This window comes from Nomascus leucogenys, chromosome 15 (assembly GCF_006542625.1).
Source record: "Nomascus leucogenys isolate Asia chromosome 15, Asia_NLE_v1, whole genome shotgun sequence".
In the NCBI taxonomy this organism is placed as follows: Eukaryota; Metazoa; Chordata; class Mammalia; order Primates; family Hylobatidae; genus Nomascus; species Nomascus leucogenys.
Window position 1 is genome coordinate 21442519 of NC_044395.1, and position 22158 is coordinate 21464676.

Consider the following 22158-nt stretch of genomic DNA (forward strand, 5'->3'; position numbering starts at 1 on the left):
CACGTGGGCAACACATTTCCTCTGCCCCACCTCTCTCACCCCATGCTGATGCCAGGCTGCTGGCTGCTGGCCCCATGCCCAGACTGGAGTGCCTAGCCTGGGAGAATGACATGCAGAGGCAGGCCTGCCAGTCAGCTTGGCTGAGAGCTGGCCAATAGTTGGGACAGATGATTCCTTTTCTCTGACAATCGCAAAACATTCTTGAGTGGGAGGGGCTGCTTCTACTGTGCTGACCAGCAGTGTAGGGAGACAGAAGGAGCAGGATAGGACCCCAGGACACTCATCCTGTCCCTACTCCCTCCAAATTGTTGGCTGCTCTCCTGGAAGCTGAACTAGGGCCCTGGTCACATAAAGTTAGCGTGAACATCTCCAGCCACAACCAGCAGGACAGGACAGGACAGGACAGGACAGCTGATGGGTGGCCTGGGTGTTGTCACAAAAGTGAGCCCTGCAAGCTCCATACTGAATCCAGACAACCCACCCCTCACCGTCATCACCCCTTCCAACTCCCTCTGCTGCCTCTGCCTCCTGCCTTTATGTGAACTCACACACACATATGCACACACATACACCCTACATTAGACAAATCGCATACACACACAAGCACACCATACTAACGCTACTGGCCTCTATATGCAACTTGGTTCCACAGGCCAATCCATCTCTAAACAGGAGACTCAGAGCCTCAGTTTTCTTGACTTCAGAGTTTGAAATCTGGCCATAAAACTGGACACGATGAAGGGTGAAGGGTGGTGCTGGGGACCAGGGACCTCATATCTCACATAGGGTGATTTATCCACAGTTAGAGTGCACCCTTCCTATATCCCCAAAATGCCATGAAGGGGAGACCTAGGCATTGGAACCAGGGGCACTGGACAGGTGTGGTCAGTGTGGCAACAGGTAGCTGGCTGAGACTTTAAATAGCGAGCAGAAACCTTTGAACTTTTAGCTTCTGCCCCTTGAGCAAAGCACATGTGTCTGGCTCTCCCGCCCCAGCCTGAGGTAAGGAGCCAAGAACACAAGACCTGAGATGGGGGGATGCTGCTTCCCTCACCGCTGTGCCTCCCCCTATCTTCAGAGGGGGTCTGCTAGGATGCAAGGGCCCCTGTGAACTCAGAAGTGAGTGGCAAAAGGTGGTAGGTGTCTTGGACTGGAGAGGGGATTCATGTGGGGAGGTTGCGTCCCCATAAAGGAGGAGGAGGAGGCCTGGGGTCTGTTGGAAGTGACTGGAGGATGTGTTGAAGGCAGCTCTCCAAGCCAGAGCCCCTTCCTCAGCTACAGCCACAGTGATACCTCTCCCCATGCCGCCATCACCCAGGTTCCTGTCTCCTCTCAAGGTGGAAGGGGCAGGTGAAGACTGCAGACGGGGAAGATGCCCTGCCAGAAGCCCAGCTGCACTTTCACCAATTCCTACTCCATCCAGGCGAGAGGCCCCAAGTAGTCTAAATTTCTTTCTTTCTTTTTTTTTTTTTTTATATGGAGTCTCGTTCTGTCGCCCAGGCTGGAGTGCAGTGGTGCGATCTCGGCTCACTGCAACCTCTGCCTCCTGGGTTCAAGGAATTCTCCTGCCTCAGCCTCCCTAGTAGCTGGGATTACAGGCACGTGCCACCACACCCAGCTAAATTTTGTATTTTTAGTAGAGACAGGGTTTCGCCATGTTGGCCAGGCTGGCCTCAAACTCTTGATCTCGGGTGATCTGCCTGCCTCAGCCTCCCAAAGTGCTGGGATTACAGATGTGAGCCACGACGCCTGGCCAAGTTGTCTAAATTTCCATCTGGGCTCCCGGCTCAGAACCACCCAGAGTGGACACTGACGGCTCCTTGCCCTCTAGGAAGGACAAGATGCCCTGCTTTCAGCTGCAGAGGGCCAGTTGCAGGGGTGTGCAGCTCACTCCATCCTGGATGTCCAGCTGGGCGCCTGTCTTGACCAGCACTTTGAGGATTGCTGTGTTGCCCTTGAGGGCAGCCAGGTGGGCAGGTGTCCAGCCCACCTTGTTGCGGGCGTGGACATTTGTGTGATGTTCCAGGAGGTTGATGACACTCAGGAAGGTGCCCCTCTGGACCGCCAGGTGGAGGGGTGTCCAGTGTGACTGCTCTGCAGAATTAGGGTCAGCCCCACACTGCAGCAGCGCTAACACCACCGCCTCCTCCCCGTGGCGTGCAGCTAGGTGCAGGGGAGTCCGGTTCATAGCTCCGAGAGCACCCGTGTTTGCGTGGCTCTCTGCCAGCAGATGGATGATCTCCAGGTGGCCCTTGTAGGCTGCTAGATGCAGGGGTGTCCAGCCCTGGTGGATGGGCAGCTCAAGGCTGGCTCCGTACCTGAGCAGCATCTTGCAGATCAGGTATTTGCCCCTGGCAGCTGCAGTGTGCAGTGGGCCGTAACTGCTCTGGTCAAGGGCATCAGGGGCCGCTCCACTCTTCAGCAGGTGCTGGATGGCCCTCACTTTGCCCCCCTCTACTGCCAGGTGCAGTGGTGATCTCAGGTTTCTCTGCTGAGCATCCAACTCAGCCCCTTGGCTGGTCAGCAGCTTGACCAGGCTAATATGGCCAAAGTAGGCGGCCACATGGAGAGGGGTCTTGCCTTCAGCCTCATGCAGGTTGGGGTCAGTCTGACAGGAGACCAGAAGCCGTGCCACATTCTCAAAGTTATTCTGTGCAGCCAGGTGAAGAGGGGTCCACCCTTCATGTTCCTGGGCATCCACACAGGCCCCGTGGTCCAGGAGCAGGCGTGCAGTGCACTCATCCCCATTCTGGGCTGCAAAGTGCAGCGGGGCCCAGCCGTCCTCATCCACTAGGTTGGCATCGGCACCATGTGCCAAAAGCAGGGCACAGAGGTCAGGTTGCTGGTCCTGGGCAGCGATCAGGAGGGGCGTGTATCCAGAGGCCGTATGGCAGTCCACGTCTACCTCATGGGCCAGCAGCAACCTCACCTGCTCCACACTGCCCTGGGCCACCAGGAAGTGGAGGGGGGTGACCTTGTTCTCATAGATGCACAGTTCCTCATCTCTCGGGACCAAATTCTCACAGTCGGAGAGCTGAAGGGCCCACTTCAGGTAGTTTCCTGAGTCTGCTGGGAGAAAGAAGGGGTGGAAAAAAAAGACCTGTGACCTGTCCAGAAGTCATCATGGCCATCCCCCTACCTCCTGGAAGTACCATCCAGGAACAGAGGCTACAGCAGTAAGGGCAATGCCTTTCCTAAGCATGGCTCTTTACACAGCCATAACTGTTACTATTCAAGTTCAGGCTCCGTCATCCTGGAGAGCTGAATCCTGCAGTCCTTTCCTTATGGGTGAGGCAGAAAGAGCAGTGGGCTCAGGAGGCCTGAGTGCAAATCCTGATTTCACCCCTCAGCATCCCCCGACCTTAGCCAATTCACTGCCTCTTTGAGCTTCCATATCTGGATCAGCAAAGAGGGGACAAAAAATGATCAGTTCATTCTACCATTGGAAGGACAAATTATATAGGTAAAAACTTTCAGCGGAGGACCTGAGGGGAAGTAAGCAATTCTAAGTTGGAAATAAACTTGTGGTTGGAGCTCTATGATCTAAACTCCCCTCTGAGGGCTTAAGGATCAACATCCTTCTGCTCTACCCAGTGGAGTATTAGAATTAAAATGACAAAAATGATCACTACCCAGGCCTAACCCTCACAGATTCTGGTTTAATTAGTCTAGGGTGTGCCCAAGGCAAAGCCTTTTTTTTTTTTTTTTTTTTTTTTTTAATTTCCCGAGCAATTCTAACATGCCGCCAGCCTTCAGAACCAATGCTCCACCTTTCAGGTCAGGAAACGGAAAATCCGGTCTTGCAAGGACACAGACTTGAAAGGGAGGCGGCCAGGCTCCCCAAGGGCATGTGCTTTCTGAACATGCAGCTGGGTGCTGGAAAAGGGCACCCAAACCCTGGATGTGTGACAGGCCTGGGGATAAGCTGGAGGCCAGGGGATGGGGAAAGGGTGTGGTTTGACTCCATTTTCTCTGCTGTGAGTTCTCTGGTCCCACCCGTGGCACCCACGCTCACCATTGTCCATCAGTTCCTGGCTGATGTCCTCACTAACCTAGGGAGGCATAACCAGCAGGCGGGATGGAGATCAGTGGCGCAGTTCTAGCCTGTGCCCTCCTCCCTTCCTTCCCTCTCTCCAGCCTTCCTGGTCATTGTCAGGACTCACATCCCACCCTATCCTGGGAAACTTTTATCCTTTGCCATGACTATCCCCAGCTGTCTAGAGGAAAACGCTGAGCTGGAGAAACCCTCCAGAAAGAGGCAGCTCAGGGCCTTGCCTTCCCCTTGGGCCATGTGAACTTCAGGGTGGATCTGTGAGTTCAGCCGGGGGAGCCCCATGCTAACTCATGGCTGGTTCCCACGTTAGAGTAGGGACAGGAGAGCAGGGGGATGACGTTGACACCCACAGCATGAAAGCTTGGGAGAGCCGGGCCTTCCTCTGCAGGACAGGAGTCAGCTTGGTCCCAAACATGAGAGAGAAGGTATATCCTTCCCAGGGGCCCTGTGCTCCAGCCGCCACTATCCCTTGGAGCACCTTCATGCAAATTAGGGAAAGGTGTCCCCTCTGGATGGAGGTAGCCCCGAGCTGGGCGGTGCATGAGTGCTCAGTGTCTGGCCAGAGATCACAACAGTCCACACAGCGGGCTCCAGCTTAGCACGACCGTAAGGACTGCCCAGCCCACACACTCACCTCCCGGGGCTGGTACAGCGACAGCTTGCAAGACACCTTCTTGGCCAGGGCCTCACTCTCTGGGACTGCCACAGGATTCTGCAGCAGTGACAGCAGTATGTCCGTCTCGATGGTAATGTCTGCTCCACGAGTGGGAGAAAGACAGGAAAGGAAGCAATGGGCTGGCCCACAGTACCCTCCCTGTTTCAGATACCCTAACATTCCTGTCTCCCAAAATCCATTCCCAGGCTCACATATGTTCATATACATGCATAAGAAGGCAGGAAACCTGGGTCGTGGTGGGGCACCTTCAGCAAGTCACTGACCCTCTGAGTTATCAGGGTCCTTTCCCACAGAATGAGGGGGCAAGGTTAGGTGAGCTCTAAGATGTTCACACTTACACACAGGTGCATTTTCACAGTGCCCAAAGGACTGGATGACCTGATGGGCCATCCTTGGCCTGTCATCTCATGGCCTGGAAACATTTTACAAATGAGGAAACAGTAGCTCTGAAAGGACCCAAGGCTGCTGGAGAGCTTGGTGACAGGGCCAGGCCCAGATGCAGTGGCTTCTGCCTTTTGGCACCGAGGGTTTTCTACTCCACCTCCCACAGGGACATGCATTTACACACACACAGCCCAGAGCCCATCCTCAGCTAGTCCTGGCCCCCAGTGCTGCCTTCCCAGCCCTGTGATGCAGATCCTGCCTCAAAAAGTCCATCTAGGCCAGGTACAGTGGTTCACACCTGTAATCCCAGCACTTTGGGAGGATGAGGCAAGAGGATCACTTGAGACCAGGAGTTTGAGAACAGGCTGAATAGCATAATGAAACCCCCATCTCTTAAAAAAAAAATCTAAAAATTAGCCAGGCATGGTGGTGTGCTTGTTGTTCTGGTTACTCAGGAGGGTGAAATGGGAGGGTCTCTTGAGCCTAGGAGTTCGAGCTTATGGTGAAGTATGATCACGCCACCACACTCCAGCCTGGACCACAGAGACCGTGTCTCTGAAAAAAAAAAAAAAAGTTCTTCTAGGCCATAGTGCCAAAAGTGTCTCTCTGCATAGCTCTCAGGAGTGCCCAGTCATCTTCCCTCCTGGCCCTGCCCAGCTCCCAGTCCCTGGGTAGGGGGCACTGGATGAGCACCTAGAAAGCACAGCCTCTTCTTGGGGTCGTGGTGCCAGCAGCGTTTCATCAGGTCCACCATCTGCTGGGCCTCGCTTGGCCATCGGTCAGAGACAGGCTGTAGGGAGGGCCGCATCCCTGCCACCACTCGGATAATAATCATTATCATGTTGAACCCTGCAAAGGGAGGCTCAGGCTATGTGGGTGCTGAGAGGTAGGGCTGGAGGGGAGCTGGGGAGGAAGGCGGGGGCTCTGAGGACCCCAACAGGGCATGGACGCAGTGGGGGCTCCACAAATGCTTGGTGAGTAAACAGCTAGACTTTCAACCACTTGAGGTTCTGTGTTGAGCAGCCGAGTCTCTCTGGTCCGGCTCCAGCCACCTCCCAGGTCAAGACTAGACATGAGCCCACATTGCAGGTCTGTGCTGTCCAAAGGCAGCAGGGCTGATGGGCAGGCCTAGGTAAAGGTTCTGACTCTCAAGGTTGCAAGGTTGCCCAAGTTTCCTTCAGTCTCTTTACGTGGCATCTAGGTGGCAGGGGGCAGGGGGATGAGAAGGCAGAAAGGGCACTTTAGAAGCAAGGAAGTTAGAGCCACAAAGCATGGGCTGGGGGCTGGGCTGACCTTTCCTTTCCTTTAGCTGTGACGTGAGCTCTAGAAATAGAGGCAGGAAGGAAGGAGGGTGAGGAGAGGAATCCCTGAAGAGAATACAGTTCCACACAAACCTTCAACTTGCCCCACCTCTCAACCCTCAGTCCTCCCACGGCCCCTTCCAGGAGCCCATCCCAGGGGCCCTCCTGCCCCCGACACACAGCCACAGCTGCCTGCTTACCTGAGTGTGGTTTCTTCCGAGTGAGTAGCTCCCAGATGACAATCGCAAAGCTGTGGATGCAGAGAACGCTTTCTGAATGACTTAGTTGAACATCCAAGATCACCCCAGCCCGAGGTGGCAGGGTCGGGGGCTACGGTTCACACAGTCCCAGGCAAGCCTCACCAGCCAAAGTACTCCCCAGCCCTCCGCCTCTCCAGCCAGAGTCCTCCCCAGCCCCCCCTCCCCGCCCCCCCCCCCCCTCCAGCCAGAGTCCTCCCCAGCCCTCCGCCTCTCCAGCCAGAGTCCTCCCCAGCCCTCCGCCTCTCCAGCCAGAGTCCTCCCCAGCCCTCCGCCTCTCCAGCCAGAGTCCTCCCCAGCCCTCCGCCTCTCCAGCCAGAGTCCTCCACAGCCCTCCGCGTCTCTAGCCGGAGTCCTCTGCCTTGGGCCAGACCCCATGCCTGCACTGCCCTGCCCTTTGGGCCATAGAGGCCAGGCAGGGTGGTGGCAGCAAACTGCCTGCTGGGTGTGTGGCGTCACGCCAGGCCTCCTTCTCAGCTGTACACATCATATTTAGGCCCTGGGGCCTTGTTACTCTCCAGGAACATCTCAGGGGGAATGTAGCTGATCGTGCCCCGCAGAGCCGATCTCTCGATGTACTGCATCCGGGTGGACTGTTCCATCCACTTGGACAGGCCGAAGTCTGAAATCTGGGAGAAAGCAGGGGCAGGGATAAGGCCATGATAGAGCCTCATGACCAGAAAACGGCTATGGCTTCTCACCCCTCCTGCTATCTGCCTGTTTCAGGGTAGAGTAGTGGTTTTCTATGACACTCCCTCCTAGCACTACCACTTAGTGTCTGGATGATCTTGGCCAAATTACTTATCTTCTCAGAGCCTCAGTTTCTTCATCTGTAAAGTAGAAGTAATATGAGCATTTAACTCATAGTGCTATTGTGAGCACTAAATGAGGTGCCATGCAAAAAGCACTTAAACAGTGCCTGGCATGTAGTTAGGATGTGGTAGGTGTTACCATTATCCAGAGACTATGAATGAAGTTGCCACCTTCGGTGAATTATTCATTTCACCTCCAGGGGCCCTGAAACACACCATGGACATTTATCTTCCCTTTGCTCCCATCCATTGAGTCATTCACTTGTCAAGCTGGCCATGCATTGAGGACCAGGAAGGCTGTGAACCAACGACTGGGCAGCAGATAAGAAAAATGAGACACCCCCTGCCAACACACACACTCCATATCCTCGTAAATACTTATTCAAATAGGGGGTCCAGCCATTAATGAAAGTGTTTCACTAATGATTATATACCTATGTTGGGGTTAGTAATATGGAGAATCAGAAGTACAGTGAAGGTATATAATGGGGACCTACTGGAGTAGATCAGGGAACAGCTCCCTGAGGAGGTGATGGTTAAGCTGAATAGTGAGTAGACCTTCGCCAGGTAAATAGACGGGAGTGGGGAAAGAGAAGCTGCAAAGGTCCTGGGGCAGAAAAGAGTTTTAGGAAGTGAAGGAATGTCCATTACAACCTTTCTTAGGGATTGTCTCATTTACACATGTCTCCATCCAAATAAAAGAAAGTGCCAGGAAATAGAGATTATTCTATCCAATTTAGAAATGGGAAACTGAGGCCGGGCACGGTGGCTCATGCTTGTAATCCCAGCACTTTGGGAGGCCGAGGTGGGCGGATCACGAGGTCAGGAGATCGAGACCACGGTGAAACCCCGTCTCTACTAAAAAATACAAAAAATTAGCCGGGCATGGTGGCAGGTGCCTGTAGTCTCAGCTACTCGGAGAGGCTGAGGCAGGAGAATGGCGTGAATCCGGGAGGCGGAGCTTGCAGTGAGCCGAGATTGCGCCATTGCACTCCAGCCTGGGCGACAGAGCGAGACTCCGTCTCAAAAAAAAAAAAAGAAATGGGAAACTGAGTCCAAAGACGGTTATTATAGGCATCCTGATACCCAGCCTCATGCCCCAAATTTCACTGCTTAGCCATCTCTGTTGCAGTATGATCCCTGCCTTTAGAATTTGTCCATGAAGAGAACTGCTTAAAACCTTTGACAGGCCAGTCAGGCAGGTGGATAATTCTGCCCACCTGGAGGAAACCCTCAAGTGAAAGGGAGCAGAGGATTGGCCAGAGCCCTTACTTTGACATGCATGTTGCTGCCCAGGAGGATGTTGCCCGGCTTGAGGTCCAGGTGGAGCAGAGGCGGCTTAATGCTGTGCAGGAAGTTCATGGCCAAGCTAGGCTCATGGATGATGCAGAACCTGAGCTTCCAGCAGAGGCTGTGGGTGGACAGCATCTTCTCCAGGGAGCCGTTGGCCATAAACTCCATCACAATACCCAGGGGCTGCTTGCACACCCCGTAGACGGACACAATGTGCTGAAACTTGATCTTCTCCATTTTGGCAGCTTCTTCAATGAGGTAATTCACATCAGAGCTAGGGAGAGGGGGAGCAAGATATGGAAGGGGGTGACCCATTCATTACTACAGCAACCAGCAGAACACATAAACTAGCCATGATGCCTGACTGTGGGGACCCAGAGAAGCCTCAGTAGCTTGCAAGGTAGTGGAAGACGAAAGAGGGACATGAAGCGATACTTAGCAGGCAGCTTAGATTACAGTACAGCAGCAACAAGGCAGGAAGTAAAGGAGGTTGCAGGTTTAGGAGCCAGTCCATTCTGCAAAGGTGGCCACAAAAAAGCACGTATCACAGTTTGCCGTTTATTCTTGGTGCTTGTTTCTAAGTTTATCTCGCCTGGTAGATTTTGAGCCCCCGGATGACCAACATGAGCCTCATGCTTCTGCTTCAAAACATCACTTATTACCATTTAAATTATGGAAGTAATACATATACCTTGTAGGAAACATAGGGAATATAGAGAGCTATATAAAAGAAAAATAAGTTACCAGGGATGCAACCTTCCAGAGCTAGCCTCTGTTGATATTTTAGTATATCCTTTTACTATCCACCTTCACGGTATCTCTTTCCCTTTCTCCCTCCCTTTCACTCCTTCTTTCTGCTCTTTCCTTTTGGATCACGTAGTATGTGGAGCACGAGCACTTCCCCACATTGCTGTTCTTCCAAAGCATGATCTTTAGTGGCTGCACACTATTCCATTTTATGGATGAACTGTAATTATTCATCTTTATAATTCCCAAAGTGCATTGCCGTGCACTGCACAATACATCTTTGTTGAATTGGAACAGAAGCCAACACTTAAGAGAAGGCCTTGCAAAATAAGCATTTGCAAACCCTGTTTCTCATTTCACTGTATGTGCCCACAGAACAGTAAATATGAAAATTGTTATAGATTATTTTGGGATTGCGGGGATGGGGATTAAGGAGAAATGACATATTTGAGAGCACAGTATTTGCAAAACTGTGATGGTGCTGTAGTCAGAGCCTGCTGGCAATGTGCTCCCGGGGTCTCCCTGGGAAGCCAGGTGGAGCGCCCCAACCTTCAGGAAAAACCACATGCTCTTCCTGGCATCTGGACAGGTTGGCTAGTGTAGGTTTCTCCTATTCTTGTTCACTTGTGCCAGAGATCCCTTCTCCACCTCTGCGATATTTTTAATCTCTCTTCTCTCATCCTCTTGGGTTCACAGGAGCCAGTGACATCTGCCATGACATGGAAAAAAGCATGGGATGTGGAGATCACACTGCCCTGATTTCAAATCCCAGTTTCACCCCTTATTATCTGTATGACCCTGGGCAAGTGAATCCTCTGGGCCTCAGTTTCTAAACTAAAAACTGGGAATAATTGTAACTGCCTTGCACAGTTCTTTCATAGCTTCCTACCCAGAAGTCTTGAGAGCATTTACTGCTGTCTCTCCTCTTCCTCATCTTGCTTCACTCACTTTCGTCTGACACCGGCACTTCCCTGAACACCTGTGGCTAAGGTCACCAACAGCCTCTATATTGCTATATCTAACCAACAATTTTCAGTTCTCAGTGTATAGTTCAGATCTCTCACTCTTTTTCTTGAAACTTCATTACTTGAGCCACGTGTCAACATTCTCCTGCTTTTCTCCTACCTTTCTGGTCACTTCCTCTCTGTTTTCTTTGTAGGCTCATATTGTGTTACTTGGCCACAGGGCTTGGTCCAAGCCCTTCTTCTCTGCTCTTCTCCCTCTGTAATCTTTCTCTAGTCAATCTCAACATCTCCAATTGGATATTCAATACTAAATACGTCTAAAGCTAACCTCCTGATTTTCCCCTGAAACCTGCTCTTCCTCTAGTTTTCATCATTTCAGTGAATGGGGCCTCTGTCCTTCTAGTCCTCAGAATAGGACCCTGGTGTCATCTTCGACTCCTTTCTTCCTCTCACTTCCCACAGCCAAGTCTTCGCAAATCCTGTCAGCTCCACCTTCAAAGTACTGTTGAGCAACAAGCTGACCACTTCTCACCACCTCTCCCGCAAGGTGCATCTCAACCCAAGCCTCCTAATTGGACTCTGTTTCTCCCGCTTCCTCTCCACAATCTATTCTCAACCCAGCAGCCAAGTCATATTTTAAAATCTAAGTCACAACATGTCACCACCCTTCTCCAGTGGCTCTCCTCATTCACGGTAAAAGCCAAAGTTCTTTCATGGCCAACAAAGTCCTACAAGATTTGTCCCCAATGCCAGGCATAGCTTGCTGACCTCCTTTCCTAATCACTCTCCTCTCACTGTGCCCCTGGCATACGGGCTTCCCACTGTTCCTCCACCATGCCCAGTGTGGTGCTACCTCAGGACCTTTGCACCTGCTGTTCTCTCTGCCTAGAACACTCCTCCCTAACAGAGCCACATGGATTACCCCTTCATTTCCTTCAAATCTCTACTCAAATGGTACCTAATTAGTATGGATTTCACAGAGAAGTCTACATAAAAAAGCAACCCCATTCCAACTCTTAACTTCCCCATACACAGAGGGCCCTGGCATTAATATTTTTAGACCAAACCATCTCTTGGGAAATCAGACTTCTCAACCCTTCTTAGATATTTTAATCAGGAACTGTCAGGTGGTCATGAGTGCTATAGCTAAAAAGTTTATTATTCATTTGCTATTTATTTTGTCTTCCTCCTTTAGATTATAAGCTTCATGAGGGCAGGGGCTTTGTTTTTTTCACATAGTGCTTGGAATGAATGCATCTCATCCATGCCTTTTTTTTGCTTTGTTTTGTTTTGTTTTGTTTTGTTTTGAGACCAAGTCTCACTTTTGTTGCCCAGGCTGGAGTGCAATGGCATGATCTTGGCTCACTGCAACCTCTGCCTCCTGGGTTCAAGCAATACTCCTGTCTCAGCCTCCTGAGTAGCTGGGACTACAGGTGCCCACCATCACGCCCAGCTAATTTATGTATTTTTAGTAGAGATGGGGTTTCACCATATTGGTCAGGCTGGTCTTGCCTGACCTCAGGTGATCCACCAGCCTTGGCCTCTCAAAGTGCTGGGATTACAGGCGTGAGCCACCAGGCCCAGCCTGATGCCCTAGTTTTAATGACCACTTATAACAAATGACTCCCAAGTTTTCATGTTGTTAGCACCAACCTTTACTCTGATGTCCACTTGACAACTCTTCTTGGCTGTTTAAATGCATCTGAAACTCAACAGGTACAAAGCTGAACTCATGATCTTCCTCTCCAAGCCTAGGCCCCTTTTCGTAGTCTCTTCGTTAATTGTCAACAGTGCCATTCAATAAATATTTATTGAACACCAACTATGTGTCAGGCACAGGAGACAGAGCTGTGACCAAAATAGACACTCTCATGGAGCGGACATTTTAGTGGACCCTCCATTCCTTTGGGCAAGCCAGACATCAAGTTAGCTTTAATACCCCTCTTCCTCATCATGGTCCTCCCCATGACTAATCCAGCACCAAGTTAGGTGGATTTTTACCTTCTAAATATGGCTTGACCCATTCCTTTCCCATCTCCACTACCAACACTCCAGTCTAGCCCCTATTATCCATCTCTTGTCAGAACGAAGATAACAATCGCCTAACTTGACCAGAATCCACTCTACCCCTCCCAATGCATTCCCCATACTGCAATTCTGATTAATCCCTCCCATTATCACCACCGCTACCTGGTTGTAAATGCTCAGTGGTTTTCCGCTGCTCTTTTACTCTCCCAACTCCAGCCTTCATGGCCTTTTCCCATTTTTGTACTTACCATTCCCCTCTTGCCACAGATTTTTTGCACACTGTTGTCTGTTCTTGGAAAACTTTCTCCTCCTCACCTACTTAACTTATACTCATTCTTCACATTTTGACTGTAGTGTAACTTCGTCAAGGAAGCCTTTTCTGATCTCAGTCAAACTTTCTATTAATGAGCTCTCCTAGAACCACAAATCTCCCCTTCTTAAGCTTCTCACAGTAGCACATTTACATTTACATGTGGGGTTATCTGGTTAATGTCTTCCTCCCCCTAGGCTGCAAGCTCCCGGAGAGAAAGGACACATCTGTTGCATTCATCTTTAATCCCAGGGTATAGAACAGTCCTGACACATAGTAGAAGAGCAGTAAGCATTTGTCAAGTGGATGAATGAATGAATAGCTGGAAAGAGGATCTAGTAAAGTAATGCACGTAAAGCTCCTAGTATAGTAATCCACACATACTAAGCCTTAATTACCATTAATTATCTTACCCCCTCCACCCAGGGAATTCCCAGAACTTGGGAAGGGAAAGCCGCAGGAGTTAGCATCAATGTCTCACAGTTTAATCATGTCACTGCCATCTGTTTCCTTTCATTCTATATTCAAAAGGCTATAAATGATTTAGACAAATCCTAGCATAACCTGACCCTCCTCCAAAACCAACAGGCAGATGTTGAGGGCGGAAGGTGAGCGGGCCTTAGGCGATCTCATTTTTCCTCTCCTCAGAAGGTGGGGGAAGGCCTGGAAACTGAGTGTGTGGCACCTGAGGCTGTGTCTTAAGAGTTTGCATGGTAATCCTAGAGAACCACAGATAGCATCCAAGCCAGATGCCAGTCAGAGAGGCCCACATCCCAGACTCTCTAATTGATGTCCCAGAGCCTTGGGAGGAGGACATGGTTATCATGCTCAGGTTTAACATCCCGAGTGTCTTCTTCATGGCTGCAAGGTGCAAGCACACAGCTAGTATATGCAACTCCAGTGGGAATGAGACTGGATCCCAAATCAGTGGGAAGACAGAGAATAATGGAAACAGTAGGAAAGAGGAAGAGAAAAATAGGGGTATGTCAAGGCGTGGCTGTAGTGCGCATGATGACAGCAAGGGACAAAAACAAAAACAGAGATGAGAGAACTCCAGACTTGACTCTCCAAGGGCCTGGACAGGCCATGAGGCCGGGCAGTCTCCATCCCCCGACCTCCTCAGCCTGTGCTGGTTGGGAGGGGCTTCCTCCCTCCCGCCACCGCGGGAAGAGAGAACATGATTCCCTGCAGATCTGAGCAAAGTGCCACAGCCTCCCAGGATGCTCAGCCCTGCCCTGAGAGCTGGGGTGGGTAGGAGGATGGCAGAGAGCGGTCAAGAGCAGTTATTGCCACAGGACACCGGGGGACGAAGGCGCTGGAGGGAAGGATGGAAGGAGGCAGGACAAGTTCGGAAGGTCAGATGCGATAAAGGCGTCTTTGGTAGGTAGTTCCCGCTTGCCTTTGACCTCTGTTGAGTCTACAAACAGGTATTGTGTGCCAACTCTATTTTGGTTAGGGAGACAGGTATGGGTGGGCCTGGGAGGCTCAGGCTACTGGATGGAATTCAGAAATACCGCGGGGGACAGTCCTCAGCCCCAAACTCAGCCCACTCCATCCTCGCAAGCTCCGTGGGCCCAAAGCTTGCCGGTCCTCAGTTTTTCCTCCGAGAAAGGGGAGGGCGTGGCTGGCAGTACCTGGCGGCGTCCGGCGGGAGGCAGGGGGCGCACTTGATGGCGTACTCCGTCCGCCAGCGCCTGTGCCGCGCCTGGAACACCCGGCTGAAGCCGCCGCTGGCCACTAGGCGCCAGTCGCCCTCGAAGTCGTCACGGGTAAAGACGGGAAGACTGCCCAGCCGCAGCTCCGTGGGGTCGGCAGCCATTGCCCCTCTTTAATGTCCCCGCGCCGCGCACTCCCCGCTGTGGCTGCTGCCTGGGTGGCCGAAGGAGCCGCCGCTTCCTGCTCCTCCGGTCCGGGAGAGGGGAATGGGGAGACGAACCGGCCCTGTCTCCTTCCCCGCCGGAGAGGAGCCGCTCCTGCCCCGCAAAGGTGGGGAAATCCCAGACATGAGCCCTGAGGCCCCAGCAGGGATGGAGCGACCTGGGCCTGGGGAGAGGGTATGTCCCTCCGAAGCCCTCGCATTTCCCCTGTCTCAGCCTTTGATTTTTCCCAGTTGTCCCTAGAGAGGGATGCTGGGAGAAGGTGTCCCGAAGCTGGAAGAAGTCCAGCCTGAGAAGTTGGATCCAGTTTATTTAGGCGCAGCGCTAAGTGAAATCGGTTTATGCATTCCTGCAGTGCATTCAAGAGAGTTTATGAAGGATTCAGGCCCGGACCGCTGCCCCTATCCAGCAAGTGTGGGGCTCAAACAATTTTAATGGGGATTTTCTGGTCTGAATCTGTTGGTCTGACTGGTTTCATGTTTCCTTTGTTCTTGTTGGGGTTTTGTTTGCTTGTTTGTTAGCCAGGCAGCCTTGCTGTGCTGTAGGTTACCAAGGAGGGGTCAGCAGGGACAGAGTTGCCGGGGAGGCTGGGCTCCTGTCTGCAGGGGACTCCCTTTCTGGGGCTGCGCTCTATCCAACCTCAGAGGGATGGACCCCAGCCTCGGGGTGGCCACGGGGTAGGTGGCTCCTTGGCCCAGTTACTAGGGGCAGTTTGTTGGCCAGGGATAAGAGGAGGCTCTAGCTGGAGCATGACCAGTGCTGAGCCTGGAGGTTCCCCTGGGTCCTGGGTCCATGGGATTGCCCTCTCACCTTGGAGACCCTCAGAGCAGGAAAATGACAAGTGCTTGAACAGACGGGTCTCCCCAGGGGCACTGACCAAGGGGGCCATTGCCCAGAGACAGGTACACCTGGAGGAACTGTGGCCACGCAGTGCAGAGTTAGCCTTGGTAAGTCTGACTCAAGCCTACAGCTTGGTAAGTCCACAAGGAGCCCTCAGAGTGGCCACTGTCAGGTTTGAGGAGCCCGCCTACCAGACAAGGAAGTGCCTTGCCTTCAGCCCAAACCTGTAGAGCCCCTCATCCATGCCACAAGCCCACCAGACTTCCAGGGAACAATGTAGGCGTGATAGGCAAACAGAGACTCCCTGTGGAAGCTGGAGAACTTGCTCCCTCCGTAACAACTTACCTGCAACTTCCAGGATGAATTCTGGCAAGCAGATTAAGGACGAAAGATTGGGCCTGGAGACAGTTGTCATAGAAACTAGTGATAGCCACTATTAATTGAACATTCACTTTGTTCCCTGATCAGTGACTATTTCAGTTACTGCATTGCTTTACATATATTATCTTGTTTATCTTGCAACAATGTTATGAGGTCAACATCTCATTTTCACAGATGAGGAAACTGGCTTCAAGACAATAAGTAATCAATGGACACATAGCTAGTAAGTGGTAGTTGAAATTCAAACTCAGGTCTCTTAGTTTCTATGGAAATGGTTGGCCAGGGGAGGATCAGGGAGTAGCCTTTTATGAATACAAAAAAGGAAGAGAGAGAGTCATGCTCCCTGGAAGAGGGTGGAGATGATGGAAACTGCATCCGGAGCAGGACATATCCCCCAAACGTATGTCGGAGGGAGGCCCCCACCTTGCTTTGGCCGGAGCAAGGCAGGGCATGACAGAACCCATTGCCTCTGGAGTAGCCCTGCCTGCCCGAGTTTAAAGCCTCTGCCAGAGAAGTTTGGAGGGTGATAAAGGACATTGCTGTCAGGGAGACCAGGAGGTCAAGAGGATGTTTCATACCTTCTACTGGGAGGGTGAACATGGAGACTGGGAAGGTGACCAGCCACCTAGCCCTGCAGAAGTTTGACTGAGGCCCAGATCGTTGACATTCAGCGAGACCTATCTCAGCTCCTGGAGGAAATACCAGGGGTGAATGGCCTGAGTCATTTCAGCAGTTCCCCTTGATCCACTCATACCTGAAATGGCTCTCCAGGGAGAGGAATTAACCAGAAGCTGCCATTATCTGCCTGCAGAGACTGTCACAGGAATGTTGAAGAAAGCATCATTCCTAGAGGAGGGGACACCCAGGGCTCAAGGCAGGTTGCCAGGATCCCGAGCAAAATACCTCTGAATTTCTCACAGGGGTGGAGGTGGAGGAACTGCAGGGGCAGGGCGGATTACTGCTGACCCACCTGTTGAAACTCTCTGCTGTGGTTCAAGCACCCCTGAGGCTTCTGAGGATTCAGGCAAAATAGACACATTCATTGACCCAGAGGGACTGGATCATTTGACTGGGTTTGTGCTGCTCCTTATAGCCGTCTAACATGGGCCAGGGCAAAGGCCTAGTAGTCTTTGGATAAGCTCTGGGAGAAGTTGTAAGTGGAGGGACCCTTTCTGAGTATAAGGTCACAGAGGCAAAGAACTCCTGGATCTCTTGGATCTCTCATTAAAAGTGGGGTGAAGTATAGGGATTTGCAAAAGAGCAAAGTCAACTCAGAGCTGCTGGTTTCTTTCCAGTGGTCTGAGTGCAGAAGTCCCTAGGTCCTGGCTGGTTGGGAAGTCAGCAGCCAGTGTCTGGAGGGGAGAGAGCTGGGGGGTTGGGAGGGAAACTCTACCTTTACCCATATCTACCTACAAATGGGAATGGATAAGGAGGTGGCTGTAGTCCAACTATGATCCCCACCCACCAGAAGGGGCAAGGAATAGGTTCTAGCTATGGAAGTTTTACCCCAAAATGCTCTGAGTCCTTCCAACTGACCTCTATCAGTGTATTTTGTTTGGGCATATTGAAGATGGAAGTGTTCTGGACTTGGAGTTATTAAATGAATTTTGTGCGTATGTGTGATCGTCTTTGGGGAACCTAAAATTTTTAGCCTGCTCCTCCCAGACAAGCGAGCTGGTACAGTAGCTCTGCAGTACTTTAGAAGATGCTGAAATCCTATGTGAGCCTTTCCCCAAACTGGAATGACAAGCTATTTGCATATAGGGAAGTTTCCCAGTCTGCCCCTGTTCTCCACCCTGCAAACATGTCATGGAGAACCCTGGACAGGTTCTGACTGGCACCAGCCTCTGGTAGCTTGTGTACTGAGGTTGGTCAGGATAAAGGAATGTATACAGGAAATTGGAACATCTGTTCAGGAAGCAGGACTCCCAGAGCAAAAGGGATTGAATGAGTCAATAGGAACAGGGTTTAAATGCTGGAGTGAGTCAGTCAGTCAGACCTGCATTTAAACCCTGGCTTCTTTCTATCACTTAGCATTTGTTTAACCTTGGTCACATTATCAAATCTTTCTGGGTTTCTGCATCTGTAAAATGGAGGATAATCATAATAACCATTCCAAAACATTGCTATAAGAATTATAACCTTTAAAAATATACCTAGTATATTAGTATAATATTATACTAATATAACATAATAATACAATCTAATATAATATTAGTTTAATATGCCTAGTATATTTTTAAAGGTTATAATTCTTACAGCAACCTTTTGGAATGATTATTATGATTATCATCCATAAAATATACCTAAATACTAGGTGTATTTTTAAAGGTTACATTCCTTAGGTATATACTAGGAATACTCCTAGGCAAAAAAAATGAACCAGCTGATACTTCACACCTAAAAAATTAACTCAAAATGAATCATGGACTTAAATATAAAATGTAAACTTATAAAAATTTTAGGAAAGAAAAATAGGAGAAAATATTCTGGACCTAGGATTAGATGCAAAGGCCTTAGGCTGAACCCTACAGGCACAATCCATAAAAGGGAAAATTGATAAACTGAACCCCATCAAAATGAAAAACTCTCACTCAGTGAAAGACTTGGCAAAGGTGAAGAGAAGAGTGCAGATGGGGAGAACATGTTTGTAAAGCACATATTTGACAAAGTGCTAGTTCCTAGAGTATATAAAGAGGTCTTCAAACTCAATGCTAAAAAAGCATCAAATCAGAAAATGGGGAAAATACGTTTCTCTGAAGAGAATATACAGATGACAAACAAGTGCTTGAAAAAATGTTTAGTATCATGAGCCACTAAGCAATGCAAGTAAGGTATCACTAACTACCTATCAGAATGGCTAAAAATAAAACTGAAAAGATAGTAGCAACGTCAAATGCTGACGAGGATGTAGAGTAATGGGATCACTCATATGCTGGTGGAAAAGGAAAAAGGTATGGCCACTCTAGAAAAGAATTTGGCAATTTCTTATAAGACTAAACATACGATTACCATACAACCCAGCAATTGCACTCTTGGGAATCTATCCCAGAGAAATGAAAACAGTGTTCACACAAAAATCTGTATATGAATGCTCATTGCAGCTTTATTTGCAATAGCTAAAATCTGGAAACAGCTCAGATGTCCTTCAACCAATGAATGGCTAAACACAACATAGTGCTGTATTATGGAATAGGACTCAGCAACTACTGATATACACAGCCACTTGGATGAGGCCCCAGAGGATTCTATTGAGTGAACAAAGCCAATCATAAAAGGTTACATACTGTATGACTCCGTTTATATTGCATTCTTAAAATGACAAAATTATAGAGATGGAGAACAGATTAGTGGTTGTCAGAGGTGAGATTGGAGGAGAGGCAGGTGGGTGTAGCTATAAAAGGTTAGTGCAAAGGAACCTTGTGATGAAACTGTTCTGTATCTTAACTGTGATGGTGGTCACATGAATCAATGCATGTGACAAAATTCCATCAAATTAAATGCACACACAGATGCACACACACACACACACACACACAAATGAGTGCATGTAAAACTGACGGCACCTGTGTAAGGACTATGGATTGTATCACTGTTGATTTCCTGGTTGTAATGTTGTGCTATAGTGACATATGGTGTTACCTTTGGGGGAAACTGGGTGAGGGTATCAGGGATCTCTGCATAAGTTCTTAAAATTGTGTGCTTATCTATAATTATCTCCAAACAGAACATTTAAAAAATACATATAAAGCCCCCTTGTTTTCTTCTTCCTCGTCCTCCTTTTCCTCCTCCTACTTCTTCTTCCTCCTTTTATTTCTCGTTCTTGTCTTTATTACTAGGTAATGTTATATTCTTGGAAGGAAAATATTCCCATAATAGGAGAAAGGCAGTAATCTAATATTTACCACAGAACACCTTAAGGAACACAGCTGGCCACCTGTGGACACGTAGAAACCCCAAGGAGAAAGAGAAAGGCCACTGTGTGGCCTTCTGAGGCTGGAGACGATGGAGAGAGGGAGCGAACTAGTTCCTTCTGAGACTTAATACTTTGACCAAGGTGATGGTCAGATAAGCTGAGACCCATTGACAGGGCCAGGATTCTATCTGATTCACAAAATATGAGAGTCATTCAGAGAAAGATGAAATAAAGAGCCAACATGCCATTGTCCAAATCATGTCAGGGGCTCTGTCTATCCAGCATACTTACCGAGGCTCAAGGCATCGTGTGCCTGCAGCTAAGACATGCGGGGATGCAGACGTATGCTGGGCTCCAAAGCTGGGGCCTCCTGCTATGGGGTGAGTATGAAAGCGGCAGTGAGATGGAGTAAATCAACAATGTTGAAAGAACGTTTCTGGAGTTGGCAGAGTATAGATTTTCCTTCCTAATATAGAAACCAGTCTCCCTTTTGAAGGGCTTTTTGATGAAAAACTACCTTGAGTGTCAAGAAGCCAAAAATGGAAGCCCTGAGTTTCATGAACCATGGTTCTCATTGTCAAAATCATGGCCACAGGTTCTTTATGGTCTTGGGTGATTGTGGTTCTGGGCTGGGTCCATATAAAAATAAGAAACAGATGTCCCAAGCATCCTGCCATATCAAGCAGTTTAGAAGAAATGCTTGGCTGTGGCCAGGGCTTCAGAGAAACATCATTCCAACATGGGGCCTTAACAGCCTCAGAGCATGTCCAAGATGTCATGGTCAATACCTTCTCTGGGAGTGTCCAAGAGACTAGGAATGCTAAACTTAACCCTTTTTAATTTAACAAAGAGTCAGGCCAGGGAGATTGAGGAAATCACCTTGACTCCTCTATTACCAGGACTCTAAAGGGAAAATGCCCTCGTTATGTCAACCTTGGTGATCTGGCCATAAATCTATCCTTCTGCTCTCCTCTGGGCCCTTCCTGGATGGGGGGAGCGAAGGAAAGCTAGGACTAGGAAAGGACTTAAACACTAAAAGGTGGTTTTCTTTGGAACTCTGAAAGCTTGCTGGCTCTGCAGGTAAAGAGGGGGACTTCTAAAATGTGACTAGTGTCATGCATCTTATAACTTCTTTTTTTTTTTTTTCTATTTTCCTTACTGTTTACGGAGAGTAAGTTCCCTTCCTTCCTTCCTTCTTTCCTTCCTTCCTTACTTCCTCCTTCCCTCCCTCCCTCCCTTCCTTCCTTCCTCCTTTTCTCTTTTAGGGATGAAGAGTTAGCCAGACCACTTTGGGTACACTAAAAGAAACCAAGAAAAGATTTTGCATGGGAATTATTTAAGTTCCTTTTGGATTCTGGATATTAGACTTTTGCTGGATGCCTAGTTTGCAAATATTTTCTCTTATTCCATAGGTTGTCTGTTTACTCTGTTGGTAGTTTCTTTTGCTGTGCAAAAGCTCTTCAGTTTGATTGAGTCACACTTGTCAATTTTTGGTTTTTTGCAATTGTTTTTGTTTTGTTGGGGGACTTAGTCATAAAGTCTTTGCCAAGGCCAATGTCCAGAATGGTTTTTCCTAGGTTTTCTAGGATATTTATAGTGTTAGGCCTTACATTTAAATCTTTAATCCATTTTAAGTTAATTTGTATATATTGAGATAGGTAGGGGTCCAGTTTCATTCTCCTATATGTGGATAGCCAGTTATCCCATTTATTGAATAGGGAGTCCTTTCCCCATTGCTTGTGATTGTTGACTGTCAAAGATCAGATGGTTGTAGGTGTGCAGCTTTATTTTGGGTTTATTATCCTTTTCCATTGGTCTATGTGACTGTTTTTGTTCCAGTACCATGCTGTTTTGGTTACTGTAGGCTTGTAGTATAGTCTGAAGTCAGGTAGTATGATGTCTTCAAATAACCCCATTAAAAAGTGGGCAAAGGAGGCCAGCATGGTGGCTCACGTCTGTAATTCCAGCACTTTGGGAGGCTGAGGCAGGTGGATCACGAGGCCAGGAGTTCAAGACCAGCCTGGCCAACATAGTGAAACCCTGTCTTTACTAAAAATACAAAAATTAGCTGTGCGTAGTGGTGTGCACCTGTAGTCCCAGCTACTTGGGAGGCTGAGGCAGGAGAATTGCTTGAACCTGGGAGATGGAGGTTGCAGTGAGCCGAGATTGCACCACTGCACTCCAGCTTGGGCAACAGAGCGAGACTTCATCTCAAAAGAAAAAAGGTGGGCAAAGGTCAACAAACATATGAAAAAATACTCAACATCACTCAAGGAAATGCAAATCAAAACCACACCACCTTACTCCTGCAAGAATG

The 22158-nt window shown here is 49.3% G+C and overlaps 1 protein-coding gene across 1 annotated transcript; it reads right to left on the reverse strand.

Moving 5' to 3' along the window:
* Window positions 1-1762: 1762 nt before the first annotated feature.
* ANKK1 (ankyrin repeat and kinase domain containing 1) lies at window positions 1763-14646 on the reverse strand. Its single transcript, XM_030794670.1, is given in 8 exon segments — window positions 1763-3066; window positions 4016-4052; window positions 4689-4807; window positions 5808-5963; window positions 6616-6665; window positions 7132-7301; window positions 8757-9051; window positions 14462-14646. Coding segments are annotated over 8 exon segments (2316 nt in total).
* Window positions 14647-22158: the final 7512 nt, after the last annotated feature.